The 22,223-nt window shown below is 41.5% G+C and overlaps 1 protein-coding gene across 2 annotated transcripts in view; it reads right to left on the bottom strand.

Annotated features, from left to right (window-relative positions):
• The window catches only part of pdcd6ip (programmed cell death 6 interacting protein), a 140,334-nt gene that overhangs the window by 35,809 nt on the left and 82,302 nt on the right, over nucleotides 1-22,223 (bottom strand). For both annotated transcript variants that reach the window (XM_078540104.1, XM_078540105.1), the window contains exons 8-13: nucleotides 18,832-19,054; nucleotides 13,236-13,359; nucleotides 11,286-11,463; nucleotides 10,802-10,913; nucleotides 1,612-1,781; nucleotides 278-526 (exon numbers count right to left, since the gene is read on the bottom strand). In XM_078540104.1, coding sequence (XP_078396230.1) covers nucleotides 278-526; nucleotides 1,612-1,781; nucleotides 10,802-10,913; nucleotides 11,286-11,463; nucleotides 13,236-13,359; nucleotides 18,832-19,054 — 1,056 coding nt within the window. The remainder of the gene's footprint in view (nucleotides 1-277; nucleotides 527-1,611; nucleotides 1,782-10,801; nucleotides 10,914-11,285; nucleotides 11,464-13,235; nucleotides 13,360-18,831; nucleotides 19,055-22,223) is intronic.

The following is a 22,223-nucleotide window of genomic DNA, read 5'->3' on the forward strand; positions in this document are numbered from 1 at the left end:
CAAGCATCTTGAAGTAAAGGCCAACACTCCATTATTTAATTATTTTTGTAGCAGCTTTAACACTTTGTAGAATGCTGCCTGGAAGGGTGGTGGAAGCAATTGTGGCTTCCAAAAGGGAAATGGATAAGTACCTGGAGAAAAAAAAATTGCATGGTTGCAGGAAAATGGGGGAGTGGGATTAACTAAATTGCTCTTGCAGAGAATGGTACAGGCATTACAGGCCAAATGACTTCCGTGACTGCTGTAACCATTCTATAGCATGCACAATATTAATTACCTGAATTTTAGCAAGCAACTCCTCCTGCTTTTTCAGATTTTGCTGCACTCTCTCAGTATAACCTCCATAATATCGATCAAGTTCAGTCACCGAGATAGCCTCCTCATTTATGGCACCATCCTGAGCCAATGCTGTCAGAAACTTGCTTGACATGTCAAACTGTACTGACTTGATATCATTCTCAAAAGTTTCTCTCTCTTTCTTGACTTCATTCAAAGCAGCAAGAAGTGTCTTCAGAAGCATAACAACCTAAAGAGCATCAAGGAAGTCGTTGTCAAAAGTAGTTCAACTAATTCAACATTTTTAAGCTATTAAAAACAAAGCAACATTGCTTCATCGCAATAGTTTCATGTTCAGGGAAAAATCCTAAGTATCCTGATTTTCAGACATTCAACTTGCAGAGGACAAGGAGAATGACAGACCATAGTTTCAAAGTCAGCCAAACCACAAATACAGCATAACATTTTGTTTTTAAAGTTTGTAAATAAACCATATCTGCCTAGCAACTAAATTTTAGTCTTCAAAATTAAACCAGGTAAAGTGTTGGGTTCAGCTATAATGCAATCACCCATGGTATGACAATCCAATGAGATACTTACAGCCCGATTTTAGGTCTGTGCAAGTGGGTGGGTTTTGAATGAGTTAAAATTTTTCCCTGTAAAGCAAATTCTGCAATAATGGGCATAGTAAACTTAGAATTACACCACTCGATTAGCAACCAAGGGGTTAAGAGTTCAAATCTCATCATACAAGTTGTGAAAATCAAGTCAGGAATGTGGCAATATGTAGGTTCACAAGGATAAGGGCCTGTCAGCCCTCCCAATTTTGGTCTAGATGTGATTCCACTCTCACATTCTGAAGGTACCTCTTACTGTTCTCAGAGCAACCACAGGTTGGGAAACAAATGCTCACTTGGTAGTGTCAAAAACTCAATTAATAAATTAAAAGCACATTTTAATCTCATTCCATAGCTTTACAGTTCAAAGACAAGGCTAAAATACTGCTAACTCTGTGGTACTCAAATGCACAGCCAGTAAAGACCCCAAGCTTAATTAGGGTTCTATGGTAAGTTGGCCCAGATCAACCCATGAGAAAATGAGGTTCAAAAATTAGTGTCAATATTCCAGTGTGAACATCATGTGTGAGCATCAAGTGACGTGATTATCCAAGAATTAAATAGCCTCCTGAAGCTGTCAGTGATCACAGGAATAGCAGCTATTTAACTTGGGTTAAAATACCTGTGAAACTTTACCTATGCAAGGAATTGGAAGGGGGAAAATCTGTCAACAGGTTACACAACTCTACAGTCTCACTTCCACGTCATTTTATTTTACCTCACTGCCTTGAAGAGATTTGGTTGGATTGCCAGATGGTATGGCAGAGTTCAGCTCTGCTTCAGGTTTACAGAGCAGTGCAATTACTTCACTGTGAGTAGCATAACGTTCTCTGACCACTTTATCCGCGTGGGTGGCTCGGTCCAGAGCACTTCTGAAATTAGCTCCCTCTTTGAAAAGGGGGAAAAAAAACACAAAATCATTACTTCAAATTTATCATTATTTCTTCCTGTGTACTAAAATTCTGTTCTTTGGGTCACCCCAAAACAGCTTAGTAGATTTCTTTTACCAACTGAGAAACTAAGGTGAAGGTGGCCCATAGCGCAGGTAGCCAAAAAAAATTTCAAAATCCAAGAGTATCAAGAATTAATGATTAGGTGAGTCGAACATGGGTTTTTAAAGCTTGTAGATTATGGGTGAAAGAAAAGAATACTGAGCACGTTAAGGAGTTCCATAGTTTTGAGGACTTAGGAATCAATGAGTCAGAGTCAGCACCAATACGTCAACTCCCGATTTCAACACAGTGGAAAGAACAATCTTATCGTATCTGATACTTCAGGCAGTGACAGATGCCTGAAGAGGCTTTCCTAACATTTGAGAAGTATTCAAGGTTTTGATGGACTTGAATTTTACAGTGTATGAGCAATTGAAGGCAAAGCAGGCATTTTTTTCATCCTGAAAGCAATCAAGTTTACAGTAGGTATCTCGAACATACAGATAACATTCCAGCTGAAGACAAATAAGATAATGAAGGCAAGGACATTTGTGGATTATGAAAGACAAAAGGAAAGAACCATCAAAAGTAGCTATTAGTTTGACCAGTAAGGAAAATGAAGCAGCAATCATAAAATGAAAAAACCTTTTGGGCCATTTAAGGTCATGGCGATCAGTGCCAATACTGCAAAGAAGAAGTTGAATGATCTCTTCCTTGCAGTCAGGGTATGGCAACCATCTCACTCTAAACTTTCACACTCAAGCTCATCACATTCACTGGCATCTCACTCACTCCCAGCTCAAGGGACATCTCACCAGCCATTCTCTCAAACATACCCTCACGTGTCCATCTGGCCTCACCTCCTTTTGAGACTGCCTCCTCAGCCCTCACCATCTTGAGGCCACTTGTACAGATCAATATGTGCCCCCACACACACCCTGGGATACCCTCCTTCCCCAGTACAGCTCTCGTCCTGCAGCCTCTTCCCCCTGCCCGAGCAAGGCCTTGCCCTGCAGCCGTTGAAAAGCCACCCACGTATGGCTGATTTTACCAGTGAGCCCCCACTAAGTGATGTGGTGCTGTCTGTGAAGCCTGGCGCTGAGTGAAGTGCAGCCCACCAAGTGTACTCCTTACATATGCTGTTGTGAAACACATCGGACGATCCAGCAGCACACCCAACGCTGGCAGGAATGGAAAATCCCAGCTAGAATCTGCTGGTTTAGCTGGCTTTATGTTATATAAATGTAAATTTCAATTTTTCTTTGTCAAATTAATAATATCCACGATGTCTTTAAAGTAACTAATCAATCACTGCCTAATTACTGTTTTGAAGTTGCTTGTAGGCACTACTTTAAAAGGAGTATGAAGAGAAAATGCTGGAATACTAAGCAGCTAAGGCAGCATCTGTGCACAAGGGGTATGAGGGCAACTGAAGAGTGGACCAGGGTATCACAGAGAGGACAGTCCCTTTGGAATTCTGAAAGCAGAGGGGAGGGAAAGCTGTGTTTGGACTGTTTCCTGTACTTTCCCATGACACCTCCCCATGCAAGCACAGGAGGTGTAACGCCTACCCTTTTATACCCTCTCTCCTCACCATCCAAGGTGGAAACACTCCTTCCAGTTGAAGCAGTGATTTATGTGTATTTTTAAAATTTTGTATACAGCAAGTCCCGTTTAACATTCTTTTGCTTTAACATCGATAAGTTAATGGGGCCTGTAATCTCGCTGAGCGTTGAGAGATTCACTTTTACATCGTTTCCCACATGATCCAATTGACACCATGTTTGAGCGGCATTTCCCCATGTCCGACCCTCCAGCTTGCGGCCTCTCCCCTTGCCTGACCCACCCTCTCACTGAACCACCCGCTCCTTGATCACTTCCTTCTCCTGAACTTGTGCCCCTGTTCAAGATCCAGATCCGTCCCGACACAGGAGCTCTGGGGTTGTGAAAGTGCAAGTCCAAATGGTGCAGGGATGCTAAGCTGGAGCTGTCATAATCCATCTTTTTTGGAAATGACTGCTCCTGCCTCACTGCTCAACTCCAGGGCCCTCACTCACAGCGAGAGTTCAGAAGAGGGAAGCAGCAAGTGTGAGCATTTCAAAACACAAATATGGATGATAATACCCCAGCTCAGCATTTCTGAATAGGAATGCAACTTCAGGAGAGGAAAGTGCTAAGAGGATGAGTCACAGAGCAGAGGTTAGGTTGGGAATGGGGAGAGGCCACAAGTCACAGGTTGGGCATGGGGAGGCGCTGCAAATTGGAGAGTTGGCGCGGGGGGGGGGTCCGCTAGTCGGAGGGTCAGGGAAGGGAGAGGTTGCAAGTCAGAGAGGGGAAGGATCTACAACAACCAAGAGGGTCAGGGAGCAGGATTTTCAAAAAGCAAGACTGACAGTGAGCAGGAGGTACTGCAAGTAGAAAATTACATTTTTTCTTTTATATCATTAAATTTCATTTTGAAAGCTATTTCATTTAGTAACGTAAAACATTTCAACTTGCAGGGTATAATGATTTTTTTTTTTTCTCTGATAAGGAAGCTCCAACAGAACCTAACTCCAGTTTTAACATTGATTACTTTGGGAGCCTGTGTTTCACAAAGTCATGATTTTCACAAATTTTTTAAGTGAGAACAATGGACTGTATTCACTGCTCAAGCTGCGGTCTGCACTATGTTTGGTGATCAAACACAGACTGGGTGACACTTTGTGGAACACCTTTCTTCAGTCTGCAAGCATGACCTCCATGCACCCGGTAGCCGACTATTTTAATTCTCCACCTGACTCTCACGCTGCCCTCTGTATTCTCAACCTGGAACAGTATTACAATGAAGCTTAATACAGCCTGAGGAACACCACCCCATCTTTGGATTAGGCACTTAGCAGCCTTCTGGACTCAACATTGAGTTCAACAATTCCGGACCATTAATTTCTGCCATCATTTTGTTTCTTTTTCCTTGCACATTTTGTCTTAATCTTGTCTTTCCCCGTTCTGGCTTTCAGATGGCAGCTGTTCTTATTCCAATTACACTTCACATGGATACATCTTTTGTTTATTTCCTTCTTCCATTACCACGCCCTTTGGCTCTACAGGCTTTTGCCATTTAACATCTCCCATCTTCTGCTCCAATGCGGGCTTTCCATTTGGTTCTTTTCCCACTCTCCCCGATTTCACCAGCTTAAAGCCTATTACACTTCTAACTTTTATCAATTCTGATGAAAGGTCATCGACCTGAAATGTTAACACTCTTTTTTCTACAAATGCTGCCTGACCTGCTAAGTATTTCAAACATTTTCTGTTCTTATTTCAGATTGCCAGCAACCACAGTATTTTCCTTCTGTTTTAAGATTATTAGCAGAATGGCTATTGTACAAATCACACCAATTAGGTTAAGGATAATTTCAGTTAAAAGCGACATCTATGATTTTAGAAAGCAAAGACAAAGTTAGAAGAGTAAGCAGTATGACTTCTCTGGGATCAACACAGGCTCCTTGCAATTTCGCAAGTGGTAAAAGGTATATATTTTTTTAATTCATTCATGGGATGTGGGCATCACTGGCTTGGCCAACATTTGCCCATCCATAATTGCCCTCGAGAAGGCGGTGGTGAGCTGTCTCCTTTAACTGCTACAGTTCTTGTGGTATCGGTACACCCACGGTGTTAAGGAGGGAGTTCCAAGGTTTTGACCCTGAGACAATGAAGGAACGGTGATATATTTCCAAATTGGGATGGTGAGTGTCTTGGAGGGGAACTTCCAGGTGGTGTTCCCATGTGTCTGCTGCCCTTGTACTTCTTGGTGGTAGCAGTCATGGGTTTTGGAAGGTGCTGTTTAAGGAGCCTTGGTGAGTTTCTGAAGTGCATCTTGTAGACAGCACACACTGCTGCCACTGTGCATCAGTGGTGGAGGGAATGAATGTTTGTGGATGGGGTGCCAATCAAGCAGGCTGCTTTGTCCTGGATGGTATCAAGCTTTGAATATTCTCAATGAGCTGCACTCATCCAGGCAAGCGGACAGTATTCCATCACACTCCTGACTTGTGCGTTGTAGATGATGGACCGGCTTTGGGGAGTCAGGAGATCAATTACTCGCCGCAGGATTCCTAGCCTCTGACCTGCTCTTGTAGCCACAGTATTTATGTGGCTAGTACAGTTCTGTTTCTAGTCAATGGTAACCACCAGGAAACTGATAGGGGGGATTCAGCGATGGTAATGTCATTAAATGTCATGGGGCAATGGTTAGATTCTCTCTTGTTGGAGATGGTCATTGCCTAGCACTTGTGTGGCGTGAATGTTACTTGCTACATGTCAGCCTGGATATTGTCCAAGTCTTGCTGCATTTGGACATAGACTGCTTCAGCATCTGAGGAGTCGCGAATGTCAGGGAAAGAAACAGTTAAAGGAGTTCAATTGCTAATTATTAATTAACAACCTAAGTATCCATTTGGTTGTATAAAAGGGATAACAGGTGAGACAAGTTTTTGTCTGTGAAGAGTTTTATGACCAGTAATAAAACTATCTCAAGGGGACTGTCTTGGTTTCAGTCTTCATTTCCAAACAACTACTGGAGCTTAACAGTGAATGGTGAACATTGTGCAATCATCAGCGAACATCCCCATTTCTGACCTTATGATGGAAGGAAGGTCAATGATGAAGCAGCTGAAGATGGTTGGGTCTAGGACACTACCCTGAGGAACTCCTACAGTGATGTCCTGAAACGGAGATGATTGATCTCCAACAACCACAACCTTCTTCCTTTGTGCCAGATACGACTCCAACCAGCATGGAGTTTTCCCCGATTCCCTAGTTTTGCTAGGGCTCCTTGATGCCACACTCAATCAAATGCTGCCTTGTTGTTAAGGGCAGTCACTCTCACCTCAAGTTCAGTTCTTTTGTCCACGTTTGAACCAAGGCTGTAATGAGTGATATGACATAAGACAGGGGAATTCAGAAATATAAAGGAAAGCCTTCGGGTCAGAGCTTTTGACACGAGATTGTCTGACAGACCTTACTGAAAAAAAATCAGATGATCCAAATTTTGCAGTCAGCGGTGAAGGAACAGCCCTCATCGGCAACTATACTGTCAGCTGCCCACAAAGTTTTTGTGGGTTTTTGAGTGCAGACTTGCTTAAAATTTGGCATCTGATCCAATAAGGTGCCCTCTACAGGGCATCTGTGACATCAATGCAGGACAATAAAATTGTGATGCTCTTCAACCAGGCTGAAGAATCCTCTCAGATATGCAGAGTCTAACTCAGGAAGTATAAATCATAGATTTAAATCATATGCAGAAAGCAGAATAAAAACTGTGAAAGATGAATAGCACAGAGAGATAAGAGAAACAGGTAGAATAACGGAAAAAAAAACAAATTTAAAAAAAAATCTCCAACACTAACTTCTGAAAGTATGATACCCCACATTTTTAAATAAATTTCAAAAGCCAGTATTTTTTTATATTTGATCACAAGATGCAGACGTTGCTACTTAGGTCAGTATTTATTCCCATCCCTAAATGCCCTTGAGGTAGTGGTGGTAAGCAACCTTCTGGAACAGCAGCAGTCTGCGTGGTGTAGGTACACCCACAGTGCTGTTCAGGAGGGAGTTCCAGAATTTTGACCTGGCAACGAAGGAACAGCGATATAATTCCAAGTCAGGATGGCATGTGACTTCGAGAGGAGCTTGCAGGTGGTAGAGATCAAAAGTTTGGAAGGTGCTTTCGAAGGAGCTTGGTGAGTTGCTGCAATGCATCTCGTAGATAGTACATACTGCTGCCACTGTACATCAGTGGAGGTGGGAGTGAATATTTAAGGTGGTGGAAGCCCATCAATCACTTTGTCCTGGATGGTGTCAAGCTTCTTTAATATTATTGGAGCTGCACTCATCAGGTAGAGAGAGTATTCCATCACACTCCTGACTTGTGCCTTGTAGGTGGTGGACATGATTTGGTGAGTTACTTGCTGCAGAATTCCCAATCTCTGACCTGCTCTTGTAACCACAGTATTAATATGTTGGTCCAGTTCAGTTTCTGGAAAACTCTCTCTTTTTGAAGATGGTCATTGCCTGGCACTTCAGTGGCATCAATGTTATTTGCCACCTATCAGCCCAAGCCAGAATGTCAAACCAGGTTTTGGCGTATGGGCACAGTTTGCTTCATTACCTGAATAATTTTAATAGTGCTGAACATTGTGCAAACATTAGCAAACATCCCCAATTCTGACCGTATGATGGAGTGAAGGTCATTATGAAGCATTTGAAAATGGCTGGACTTAGGACACTACCCTGAAGAACTTCTACAGTGATGTTCTGGGACTGAAATTACTGACCTTCAACAACTACAACCATCTTCCTTTGTGCGAGGTATGACTCCAACCAGTGGAGTTTACCCCTCACTCTCATTGACTCCAGTTTTGATCGGGCTCCTTGATGCCACACTTGGTCAAATGCTACCTTGATGTCAAGGGTAATCACTCTAACCTCACCTCATAGTTCAGCCCTTCTGACCTCATTACAGCCTTGGTCACAAGCAGAGTGGCCCTGGCAGAACCCAAACTGAGCATGAGTAAATAGGTTATTGCTGACAAAGCGCTACTTGATAGCACTATCGGTGAAACATTCCATCACTCCAATCGAGAGTAGACTGATGGAACAGTAATTGGCCAAGTTGGACTTGTCCTGCTTTTTGTGTACAGGACATACCTGGGCAACTTTCCACATTGCCAGGTACATGCCTGTGTTGTAGTTGTACTGGAATAGCTTGGTGAAGGGCACAACCAGATCTTGTGCTCCAGATCTGTTGGAATGCTCCAGCATTGTTGGAATGCTGTCAAGGCCCATAACCTTTACAGTACTCAGTGTCTTCAGCTGTTTCTTGACATCACGTGGAGTGAATCAAATTGGCTGAAGGGCAGCATCTGTGATGATGGGGGCCTCAGGAAGAGGCTGAGATGGATCTTCCACTCAGCAATTCTTGCTGAAGATGGCTACAAATGTTTCAGCCTTGTCTTTTGCACTTATTTCCTGGGCTCCCCCAACCTTGAGGGTGGGGATAGTTGTGGAGTCTCCTCCTGCGGCTAGCTGTTTAATTGTCCACCACTATTCAAACTGGACTGCAGAGCTTAGGTCTGATCTGTTGGTTGTGGGATCACTTAGCTCTGTCTATTGCATGCTGCTTTCACTGCTTAGCATGCTAGTCCTGTATAGTAGCTTCACCAGGTTGTCTGGTGCTGTTCCTGGCATGCGCTCCTGCACTCTTCATTGAACCAGGGTTGGTCCCACTTGTTGGTCATGACAGAGTGAGAGATATGCCAGGCCATGAGGTTTGAGATTGTGGCTGTAAAAAATCTTGTTTCTTCTAATGGCCCACAGCAGCCCAGCTTGAGTTGCTAGATCTGTTTGAAATCTATCCCATTTAGCACAGTGATAGTGCCACGCAGCATGATGGAGGGGATACGCCAAGTGAAGAACAGGACTTTGTCTCCAGAAGGACTGTGCGGTGACTGCTCCTACTAATACTGTTACAGACAGATACATCTGCGACAGATTGGTAAGGACAAGGGCAAATAAGTTTTCTCCTTTTGTTGGCTCCCTCACCACCTGCTGCAGACCCAATCGCAGCTATGTCCTTTAAGACTCAACCAGTTTTGACAGTAATTATTTATTACACTGTTGAAAATCTTACTCTTGAAAGCATAGGTCTTAACTGTTTATACTGTATTTATGTGGAACTGGTGGACAAGTACCCCAACTTTATGCCATTGCATGTCTTTCAATGCAAAGTCCATTGGCAAGGACTGTTAGTGCGCACCCTGTGGAATAGTAGGGTATCTGACACTAACTTCTGGACTTCCATATTTGAAATCATGTGTACAGGTGCTGAATGTTGCTGTCCAATTTTCTCTGCAATAACCTCATTGTGATTTCTATTGATAAATCCAGGCTGGTATCTTCGAATGGGAATCAGAATAGACTAATATAGACAAGCTCATTATATATCCACTGCATATCTTCGGAACATTTTGTTTTAAAATAGCTGTATGGATTAATGCACTATCAAACATTATCTCTCCCAACCATCAACAATTGAAATCCATATGAAGTTTGATTATAGTTTTTTTAAAAAGCCATAAACTAAAGTATTTTAAAACAGCAAGGCACGTACAACTGAAATGTGTAGTTTGTGATCGCATAGCTTATTCTATACACTCCCAAATGTTCCCACCAACTAAAAGCATATTCTTCTGCTTTACTCTTAGGAACCTAACAGTATACCAAGTTCCAAAATAAGGCACTGCCATTCCTAATCAGATAATGTTCTAACGAAAAACAAGCACAAACTTTGCAAAATGATGTACCAATACAAATGAGCTAACAGTTTTTATAATGTTGTAACTGGCCCATCTAATGTGTAGTTATTATTTTAAATTCTTCAGTTTGGTTATGGGGTTAAACTTCAACTTTATGGCCACCCTTGACCCAAAACAGCATTGTGGTCAACCATAAAATCTGAATTCTGGCCAAAATAAAGTTAGTTTTAAGTCTGCTCATCATCAGGCTTCATGTGTAAACAGGGAAGCGAGACAGTTTTATTTTCATTCAAATATGTAGAACAATGCAGCGATAACCATGGTAACTTACAACTGATACAAATGTAGTGACTTTCAACATTTCCATGCTTAAGACACAAGCCAAATTTATCCAAAGTCTTCAGTCGTGCCATTTCTCTTAGGTCTATTATAACATTGGCAGAGTAAGGTGTGTACAGCGCCCTAATTTTACCAGGAATCAGTTTTATATTATCAGTGACCATGTAGGCACTGTAGGAGCTCAAAAATAGCAGATTTCAGGAATGAAGATAATGTTACCCACTTTCAGCAGCTAAATTCTAAAGGGCAGAAACTCCAACAGTAAATTTTGTTCATGGTTACTGGCACACTGGTGCAGATTTAAAATTTGAAAATGAAACTTGAGCTGTTTTGTTTTTACCTGTTCTTAGGGGTTTGTACAGTTCACTTGAAGGCGTCCTTTTCCAGCGTTCTTTAAATTTTGCTTTCAGATCATTATCAGTGACTTCCTCTTGATCAAGTATTTTCAGTGCCTAAAAATAAGATAGGTTTCCACATAAAAATTTAGTACTGCATCAAGTGCTTTTCCATTAAGCACAAAAGGCTACAACTTGTTTTCAGAAAGAAAACAGGGTTCCTTTTCAGCTATTACAATGGGGGGAATTAACCTATTTGAATTATATTAAATCTACAGTTACAAAAAGTGTAATTGGAATATCTAATAAGAAGCTGTCTTGCAACACAAACCCATTTATCTCACGGAATGTTAAAAAAAAATGATTATTCAAGCCAGTTAAAAGATGTCTGCATTTACAAAGTGCCCCTCTTGTTACTCGAGTTTAACATTTCAAAAAAAGCTCAAAACATGAAGCAGAGAAAAATAGATTGGAAAAGAAATAAGTTACCTCATCCAGAATTTCTCTGTTTCTTTGCAGGAGTTCTGGAAGATCCCTCATAAGTTGATCTATTGTCTGCAGCCCACCCTGCTGAATGACAGCTTTGGACTTATCCAAAATAGACTGAGGAATGCTGTCGCCAGAAACATCCTCTATGGCAGCTGGCAGATTCAAGGAGGCCAGCACACTAAAAGATGAAATTAAAATATAATGACTATGTATACACATATCCATTCCTTTAGCAATAAATGCCAAAATTCCATTTGCCTTCCTTATTACCTGCTGTACCTGCATACTAGCTTTCAGTGATTCATGCACGATGACACCCAGATTCCTCTGCACTGAAGCATTCTGAAGTTTCTCTCCATTTAAATAATAAGTCGCCTTTTTATTCTTCTGACCAAAATGGATAACCTCACACTTATCCACGTTAAACTCCATCTGCCAAATTTTGGCCCAAATTACATTGTTTACACAATCCTCTTTGGACTATATACTGATATGTTTGTGGTTTCCTTTAAGTTAGGCAGATAAGGGCACAAGCTATTCACAAACAAGATGGTTATGTATGATGATGGCATTGTTGATTTCGAATACATTGTAGTTTTTTTCCTCTAGCCAAGTTCAACAATATTGTATCTAAATGAGAATCTCAAAATATTTCTGCTTAATATTCCAAGCTGATATTGCTGTTCACATAAATACTTTTTGAATGAATCAACAGCCTCAATTTAAATATCAAATCAGTGAATGCACTATAATTTCTACACTAGAGTTTAACATAGGTTTAAAACTAGTTTTTCTATTCCCTTATATTAATCAATTAATTTCAAAATCCTCAATTTGCAATTGCAACATATTTTATCTGCAACAACTGAACTTTGAGAAATTTTAATCCAGTAGTATTCTTATCTGTCTTTGCTGAATCAACTGGAGAGCAGTAATGCCAGTTGGTCAGTTTTCTCACCTCTGCACAAAAATGTTCTCCCTGGCCCCATTAAGTATATCTCACCAAGAAGTGTTTGTTTGTAAGGGAAGATGGAAAAACTCAGCTATACCCTGATGAGATTCCAGGGAAGGTGTGTCAGAAAACAATGTGTAAACAATGTAATTTGGGCCAAAATTTGGCAGATGGAGTTTAACATGGATAAGTGTGAGGTTATCCATTTTGGTCGGAAGAATAAAAAGGCGACTTATTATTTAAATAGAGAGAAACTTCAGAATGCTTCAGTGCAGAGGGATCTGGGTGTCATCGTGCATGAATCGCTAAAAGCTAATATGCAGGTACAGCAGGTAATAAGGAAGGCAAATGGAATTTTGGCATTTATTGCTAAAGGAATAGAGTATAAAAATAGGGAAGTGTTGTTGCAACTGTACAAGGCATTGGTGAGGCCGCACCTGGTGTACTGTGCACAGTTTTGGTCCCCTTAATTGAGGAAGGATGTAGTTGCACTGGAGGTGGTTCACTAGATTGATTCCAGAGATGCGGGGCTTGTCTTATGAGCAGAGATTGAGCAGTTTAGGCCTATACTCGCTAGAGTTTAGAAGGGTGAGAGGAGATCTAATTGAGGTATATAAGATGCTAAAGGGGATAGACAAAGTAATGTGGAGCGGATGTTTACCCTTCTAGAACGAGAGGCTATAGTTTTAGGCCACGGGTGGTAGATTTAAATCAGAGATGAGGAGGAATTACTTTTCTCAAAGGGTCATGAATCTGTGGAATTCACTACCTCAGAGTGCAGTGGATGCCGGGACGCTGAATAAATTTAAGGAGGAGATAGACAAATTTTTAATTAGTAATGGGTTGAAAGGTTATGGGGAGAGGGTGGGAAATTCGAGTTGAGGCCGAAATTAGATCAGCCATGATCGTAATGAATGGCGGGGCAGGCTCGAGGGGCTGAATTACCTACTCCTGCTCCTAGTTCTTATTAATAGCTTAATTAGAGGTCTCTTACTTACCCATTGGCTAGATTAGTGGATTCTCTCATTTGTGCTATCAGTCTGTTCACCAGGTCGGCCCTTCTCTGGCCGTACGCACTCAGAGCTTGCTGCACTGCCAAAGGAACCATCTTCACAAAGACATCTATATATGTAAGTTAGTTTAAAAAAATGCTCTTAGAAATTTGTCCAGAACAACAACAAGTGCAAAAATATTCAACAACACTTCTATTTGATCCCCAATTGAAAACATTGCATTAATATTTTTGGGGGGCTGAAAATTTATTTCTCAGGTACAACGCACCCCAAACGATTGCTAAAATTACAGATAAAGGTCAAGTGATCATTTAGATACCTGGAATTAATTTCACTACTGTAAAGCTAAGTTGCCAATGTAGTTTAAAAGCCGCTAGTGCAAATCTTCAAAAAAGCTAAGATTGAAGTTAAAACCAAACACGCCTGCTAACTTACTACATGTATTTCATATTTTAATAACTGAACAGAAACATATCATTAAAAACCAAATTGACAGAAGACCAGTGAACATCACTTCATTAACTGTTTTGTTTTCATTTGTTCTTCAGATATGCACAATGCTACAAGGCTACAAGTACTGCCCAACGTGAGTTGCCTCAAGGTGGTGGTGGTCTACTTCTCTCAATTGCTGCAGTCCTTGTGATGACTCTCCCCACCACGGCAATGGATGGGGAATTTCAGAATTTTGTCGCAATGACACTGACTTCTTCTCCTTTATTGAAGCTCAAATTGGTGGATAATTTAGAGGAGAATTTGGCAGTAAGGGTGTTCACATGAGTGCTGCCCAGGTAGCTACAGGCTGCAGAGCTCAAAAGGTCCAATCAATGCAAGCTTGGCGAGTTGCTGTCCTGAATTCTGTACATACTACTGCCAGTGGTCATATTCAGTTCAATGTCAGAGGTACTAATCAACTTATTCACATTATCTTGGGTGGTATTGAGTTTCCTGAATATTGATGCAGCCACACCCATCGAGGCAAATGGTGAGTACCTCATCACGTTTCCGATTCGAGTATCATAAATAGTGAAAAGGCTTCAAGGGATCAGGGTACAAGTCACTTATTTCCAAGTACCAAGCCACTGTGCTGATCTTGTCAGTACAGTATTATGACTGGCGTATTTAAGTTCTGATTAATGTCCACCCTTAAGAAGTTGATGGGGTCTAGGCAATGCCAATGTCTTTAAAAATCAGGGGAAGTGGTTGTGCTTTTTTCTACCAGGGATGGTCATTACCTGGTACTTGTGACACAATTGCTATATGCCGCTTATGAACCAAAGTCTTGATCCATACGATTTGTGGCAGGCTGGCATTGCTTGGTTACCAGACAAGTTGTGAATGATGTTGAGCACTAGAATATACAACAGACACTCATATTCCCAATCTAAAAAAAAAATACATCATTGAAGAAGTGGTGCAAATGGTTGGCTTGCAGATGCTGCCCTGAAGGACTCCTGTGATATTGTGAGGTTATGATGATAAAGCTTTGCGTGTCAGGCACTTTTGGCAGAAGCCAAACTGAAGTTATTGGTGAGCTTGTTAGCACTGCTGATGACTCCTTCCATCACTTCACTGATGTTTGGGAACAGATCAATATGACAGAATTGGCCAAGTTAGGCTGTAGACAGGACATACATGAGCAATTCTTTTTACATTGTCAGTTAGATGCAAGGTCATACTTGCATGGGGTGGCCAACTCTGATGCAACAGTCACACCCATTACCTTTACTGTGTCCAATGTACTCAGTTGCTTTTCCATAACACATGAAGTGAACCAAATTGGCTGGACAGTGACAACAACTGCAGGGCCTTGGGAGGTGACGGACTAGGATCAAATACGTTACTTTTTAAATAATTTTAAAGCATAGGAGGTGGCCATCCAGCCTCTCATGCCTGTGCCACCTCCATGAAAGCTATCCAATTAGATCCATACCACCGCTCTTTCCCCTAGCCTTGCAAACTTTTCCCTTTCACGTAAAAACATAACTCATTTTTAAAAGTCATTGCATCTACATTATAACACTTTCAGGCAATGAATTCTATATCACAAGTTGTTGCATAAAAAAAGTTCTCATCTCCCCTCTGGTTTAACAGTTATCTTAAATCTGCATGCGCTGCTTACCAACCCATCCACCAGAAATAGTTCTTCCTTATTTACTCTGATAAATTTTAACACCTCTATTAAATCTCCTCTTAGGTTTCTCTGCCAAGGAGAAAATTCCCAGCTCCTCCAGTCTTTCCACATAACTGAAGTCCATCATCCCAAGGTGCTGAATTGCTTTCAAGGACTCCAACCTTTACTCTTGCATTCACATTCTGTGCTCCGTTATTTATTAAGATATTGGTCCTCCTCTTCCTTCCCCTCCAATCCACCCATAGTGTTTGACTGGATGGTGTCAGATTTGGCTAATTGGTAGCAACTCCAGACACTTGAGAACATAATCCAAGTTCGCATTTTAGTGCAGTACTGAGAGATTCTGCACTGTCAGAAGTCATGTTAAAGCAAGGCCCTATCATGTGAATATGGGATCCCACAGCAATATTTTAAGAAATGTAGGGGAGTTCTCCTTGTGTCCTTGTCAATGTTTATTCCTCAACCAACATCACCAAAACAGATTACCTATTCATGGTCTCATTGCTGTTTGTGGGACCATACTGTGCACAATTTGGCTGCCATGTTTCCCTACATCATAACTGTGACTACACTTCAAAACAGTTCACAGCTGTGAAGCACTTTGGGATGCCATAAGGTTGTGAAAAGTGTGAACCAACTGCAAGCTCTTTCTTTTTCTGGCTGTGTTCTACCATTCTCAACTAAATATATTAGTGCTGCAGAATTCTGCTCACATCATTCGTTGTCGGTCTGTTTAACCCTGCCTGCTTTTAGCTTTCATCATGCAGCTGCTTTGTGCTGCTGCCTCAATAGGTTGCCAAAATATTCCAAGGGTTCCTTAATGCTTTTTTCTTCATTTTTGTCTTACACAACTCACCTGGAAATGAGACTTGTTGGTACTACCAATTAATCCAATTCTTTCACCTCCTTTTCATTGAAAACAAGAGTCAGGACTATCCCAGAATTAGCACAAATGAGGCCTTTTGTTTTAATCATTCATGGGATATGGGTGTCATTGACAATGCCAGCATTCACTGCCCATCCCTAATTGCCCATGGTGATGGTGAGCTGCCTCTGCAAACAACTGCACACTGCGTAATATAGATACATCCACAGTGCTGTAGGGAGGAGTTCCAGGACGTTGATTCGGAGAGTATAAAGGAACAGCAATATATTTTCAAAACAAGAGAATGAGACTTGGAGGGGAGCTTGACAGTGGTGGTGCTTCCGTATGCACGTGATCCTGTTTTTCTAGGCAGCAGATATCATGGGTTCATTTGGAAAGAGCTGTCAAAGATGCATCGGTAATCATGGTGTACCAACGATGGAGTGAGTTCTTAAGAAATGTTTAAGAATGGGGACGCGGATCAAGCAGGCTGCTTTGTCCTGGATGGTGTCGACCTTCTTGAGTGTTGTTGGAGCTGCACGCATCCAAGCAAGTGGAGTGTATTCCATCACACTCCTGGCTTGTGCCTTGTAGGTGGTGGACAAGCTTTCAGGAGTCAGGAATCGACTCTGCAGAATTCGTAGCCTCTCAACTGCTCTTGTAATCACTTATGAGGCTTGGACAGTTAAATTTCTGATCAGTGGTGCACCCCAGGATGTTAATGCTGCGGGATTCAGTGGTAGTAATACCGTTGAACGTCAAAGAGAGATGGTTAGATTCTCACTTGCTGGAGATGGCCATCTCTTAGCACTTGTATGGTGTGAATGTGTGTTACTTGCCACTTATCAGCCCAAGCCTGAATGTTGTCCAGGTCTTTCCGAATGCGGGCACGAACTGCTGCATAGCTGAGGAGTTACAAATGGAACTGAACACTAACTAATCTTATTTCTGCCTGTCCACCATCTACAAGGTACAAGTCATGAGTGTGATGGAATATTCTCCACTTGCCTGGGTGATGCAGCTCCAACAAGACTCAGGACCCTCGACACCATGCAAGGTAAAGCAGCTGCTTGTTGGCACCCCATGCACAAACATTCACATCCTCCAACACCAAAACACATTGGCAGCAGCGTGTACCATCAACAAAATGCACTCCAGGAACACACCAAGGCTGCACAGACTTTAAACCTACAATTGCTACGATCTAGAAGGACAAGGGCAGCCAACATAATGGAACACCACCACCTGGAAGATTCCCTCCATGCCATTCACTATTCTGACTTGGAAACATATCTCCACTCCTTCACTGTCATTGCGTCAAAATCCTGGAACTCCTTCCCTAAAAGCACGGTGGGTGTACCTATACAACATGGACTGCAGCGATTCATGAAGGCAGCTCACCACCACCTTTTCAAGGGCGATTAGGGGTGGGCAACAAACACTGGCCCAGCCAGCAACATCCACATCCCATGAATGAATAAAAAGGAAAGTTATTGTTAAAGCTGCTGAAGATGGTTGTGCTCAGGACACTATTGAGGAACTCCTGCAGCTACGTCCTGGGGCTGAGAAGAATGGCCTTAAACAGCCACATAAAATCTTCCTTTTATGTATGACTTCAGCCAATCCTGAGTTCCAACTCCCCAATCCCTCAATTCCCATTGATTTCAAATTTGCTCAGGTTCCTTCATGTCAACCGGTTAAATGCAGCCATGATGTCAAGGGCAGTCACTCTCACCTCAACTCTGGAATTCAGCTCTTTTGTTCACATTTTAACAAAGGCTGTAATGAGGTCTGGAGCCAACTAATCCAGGTGGAGGCCAAACTGAGAAACTGTGAAGAGCTTATTTGGTGAGTGGGTGCCACTTCACAGAAGTGTCGACAATTTCTTCCATCACTTTGTCTATGACTAAGAGTAAACTGACTGGACAATAATTGGCCGCGAGAGATTTGTCCTGCTTTGTGGGTAGTACATATCTGGGTAACTTTCCACATTGTCGGGTAAATACCAGTATTATAGCTATACTGGAAGAGCTTGGCTAGGAGCATGGGTATTGCACAAGTCTTCAGCACCACAGCTAGGATATTCTTGAGGCTCAAAGCCTTTGCTGTATCTAATACATTCAGGTGTTTCTTGATATCATGTGGAGTGAATCAAACTGGCTGAAGACTGGTGATTGTGGGAATCTTAGGAGGATCAACACCACCTTCCGGCTGAAGATGGATGCAAATACTTCAGCTTTGTCTTCTGCACTCAGATGATGGGCTCCACCATCATAGCAGAAGATGCTCATGGAGTTTTCTTCTCCTGTTAATTGTTTAACTGTCTACCACCACAAATAACTAGATGTGGCAGGACCGCAACACTTTGATCTGATCTGTTGGTTGTGGAGCTCTCTTTTTACAAATGAAACAGAGACCCTTTAGTTCAAAGCATCTAAAGTTCAACTGTCACCGAATACAAAAAAAATCATAGGTTGGTTTCAGAATGCACACCCCTGAAGGACAGAAAGCTAATTACATTTTTCTTCCAAAGAATAAATTCCTGCCACAAAAGCCAAGTGTGGCTTCTCTTAGTGTGAGCTTACCAGTGAATTTCTGACTCATGGGGACACTGACAGGAGTAGGCTTCACCAAGGTGGCTTTTCCTACAGGCTCCAAATCTTTCAGATCAGGTACACGGTCATGGTAAATGAAGTCATTATCCTTTTTCGCAGCAGTTAATGAACGAGTGATTTTGTCTGACAGATCCTTAATGTTGATATACTCATCATACCGAGAGGCAACTGTCTTCACCAAGTCAGATGCATGCTGAGTTATAAAAATAGAAAACCATAAATTCATCAGTTCACGAGTAGCTAAAAATATTTGTTTTGATTTTTAAATTATTGTTCTAGGTCTTTTAAATTTTCTTTCTCTGTCAATTAAAGGTAAGAAATGAGGCCATGGCAATCTGAAAAGTTATTATTCAGGTTCATCAAATCCAATTTTAAAACTCTGGTATAGTAGCTTTGTGAAAGCTTTCTTGTGTGGAACTGAAAACCACAGGTTTAATTATTCTGTATTCTTCTGTAATTTATTCACACTGAACCCAAGATACATTGTGGAGACCCCATAAACAAGATACTTACCCAAGATGTGTACACAACCAAGTGTATGCAGCATCTAAGTTTACACTAGTGATGCAAGATTTGGCTGGGAGTAGTCAGCCATGTTGAATGCTGGAGAGTGTTTGAGCAGGGATAACGCACGACAGTCACAGGGAATTTGTGACTTTCATCAAGCCAATTTCAATACTGTGGAAAGTGGAAACTTGGAGGGGTTCTAGGATGGTGTTGTCGAGAAGATGGGTGTGGAAGGCATCAACACGCTCAAGAACCAGGTTTTTTTTCCCCCAAGGAGGATGATGATTATAACATATTTGAATGGGAAGGAACCATTTACAATAATAGCTAGCAAGGGGGCCAGGAAAGGAAGTTATATGGTCAGCAGTGTTGTAGGAGGTGGGTCTTATCACAGGATATTACATGACAGAAAGAGACCACTCGGCCCTTCACGTCTGTTCCAGTTCTTAGAAAGAGGGGTCCAATATAGCTCCATTCTCCAGCTTTTTCTTCATAGCCCTGCAAATTAGTCCTCTTCAATAACATGTTCAATCACCTTATGGAAGTTCCGATTGAATCAGATTCCACCACCCTTACAGGTTGTGTTCCAGATCTGAACAACTCTGCATGTGGAAAAAAATCTAATTTCCCATTTCGTTCCTTTGCTTATCATTTTAAATCTATGAACTCTGGTTACCAACACACTTGTCAGAAGAAAACATTTCATCTTACTTGCTCCATTAAAAACCCTGATAATTCTGAATACCTTTACTGTATCTCCCTTTAACCTTTGTTGCTCCAAGGAGAACCATCACATCGTCTTCAATCCCTCCACATAACTGAACTCCCTCATCCATATCATCCTAGTACTTCCCAAAACCCTCTCCAAAGCTTTAACGTCTTCCCTAAATTCCAAGTTCTGCACAATACTCTACCTGAGGCTTAACCAATAATTGGTAAAGATTTGGCATCAACTTCCTTGCTTTTGCATTCAATGTTCCTATTTACAAAGTAAATTAACCTTTATATTTTGTAAGCCACCTTAACTTGCCCAAGGAATACCCCTCCTACCCCAGCACTGACCACGATTGTCTCCCAATTCTACTCTTATCACCCCAACTTTTAAAAGGAATTGATAAAGTGCCACCTAACATACTTATTTGTAAAATAAGTGTGCATGAGATTAAAGGGACCATGGTAACTTGGGTATATAATTGGCTCAGAGAAAGGAGGCAAAGACGAGTTGTTAATCATGTTTTTCTGACTAAAGAAATATGCAGTGGGCTCCCCCAAGGGTTGGTATTAGTATCACCGCTTTTATTGTTTATAAAATGATCTTTGCATTGGATATATGGAGTGCCACTTCAGAGTTTGCGGATGGTATAAAACTTTGCAATACAGTAAATAACAAGGAGAATATTTGCAAATGTCAGCAATCAAATGGAAGGTGCAATTTAATGCAGATAATTGTGAAGTGTTGCACTTTTGGAGAGCCAACATAATATCAATGGTACTATTTTGAGGTGCAAAAGGAGGTCCAAGGTTTCTTGTGGGGTCCAGAAGATCATTTCTGCCTCTCCTGGCCAATAGGGAAACTATTTAAACTTAAAATGGGCAATACAAGTTCAGAGAGGGCATAAGGGAGGATAGGAGAGAAACCAGAGTAAGTTGTGGGCTCAGGGTTAGGACAGAGGAGAACCTTGGCATGGGTAGTGGGAAGGGAGAGATACTGCTGAAAGGATGGGCTCAATTTTACTGACAACCAAGTCTATGAGTTCTTTGCATTTGTTGAAGGGCATAAGGTAGTTGGTAACGGAGAAAAGAACCCTGGAGCTAGCCTTGGATTCCCAGATGATCCCGGAGTAGTGAGCAGTTTTAGCGAACAGCGGTTGTGCTTGATCTTGTCTGATGTGCTCCAACCAAATCTGGAGGTGAATGACTAAATCAGTTGGGTGCGAACTAGTTTAAAGTCTTCACCCTTGGACTTAAACTGAAGATGGGACCATACCAAATAGAATGACCAGGATCAGGGAGATTAAGTGTTTTAAATGAGGACAAGGGCATCTAAAGAAGAGTGTGATTCAGCAGGCTGACAGGTACAGAAATATCAAGGAGGACGACAGAGGCTACACAGTTAGAACAATATTTGAAAACTTATTGATTAGAGATGTTTCTTTCTGAGTCAGACACAGAAGGAAGTGAGCAAAGCCTCCAAGAAATTATCATAGATTTTTTTTCTGTGATTGAGACAATAGAAATGGAGAGGTAACATGAGAAAGCATAGCTAAGGGGGTGGCCATTAATATTGGATTGGGAGCTTTTATTTAATGGTAAATGAAAAATGTAATTCTCACTGTTCCATAAACTTGGAATTGCATCCTTCAATTGATGAGATACATCAAAACTGAACTGTAAACATGTTATAACAGGGTTAAAAGAATTTTAGGAGGAGGTTTCTCATTGCAGGGAGCAGTTAATTTCAAAAGAACAGCACTTCTATTAGACAACTGTTATTGGGCATATAAACATTCTCAGTCAAAATCTTTGCAACTACAAATTCAACCTGACCTGCACAGCCCAAACGCATTTCATAATTGGGCCCATGGTATAATGATAAACAATATCCCCTCAAATATTATAATGCTGCTCGGGAGGGGTACTAGAACTTTTTTTTAAAAAAGAAAACATAAGAACGTGAGAAATAGGAGCAGGAGTAGGCCATTCAGCCTCTCAAGCCTGTCCCGCCATTCAATAAGATCATGGCTGATCTGCCTCAGGCCTCAACTACTCTTTCGTGCCATCTCCTCATCGCCCTCAGCTCCCTGTTATTTCAAAAATCTATCTACCTCCTCTTTAAATACTTTCAGCGATCTAGC

This window comes from Cetorhinus maximus, chromosome 4, assembly GCF_964194155.1.
Source record: "Cetorhinus maximus chromosome 4, sCetMax3.hap1.1, whole genome shotgun sequence".
In the NCBI taxonomy this organism is placed as follows: domain Eukaryota; kingdom Metazoa; phylum Chordata; class Chondrichthyes; order Lamniformes; family Cetorhinidae; genus Cetorhinus; species Cetorhinus maximus.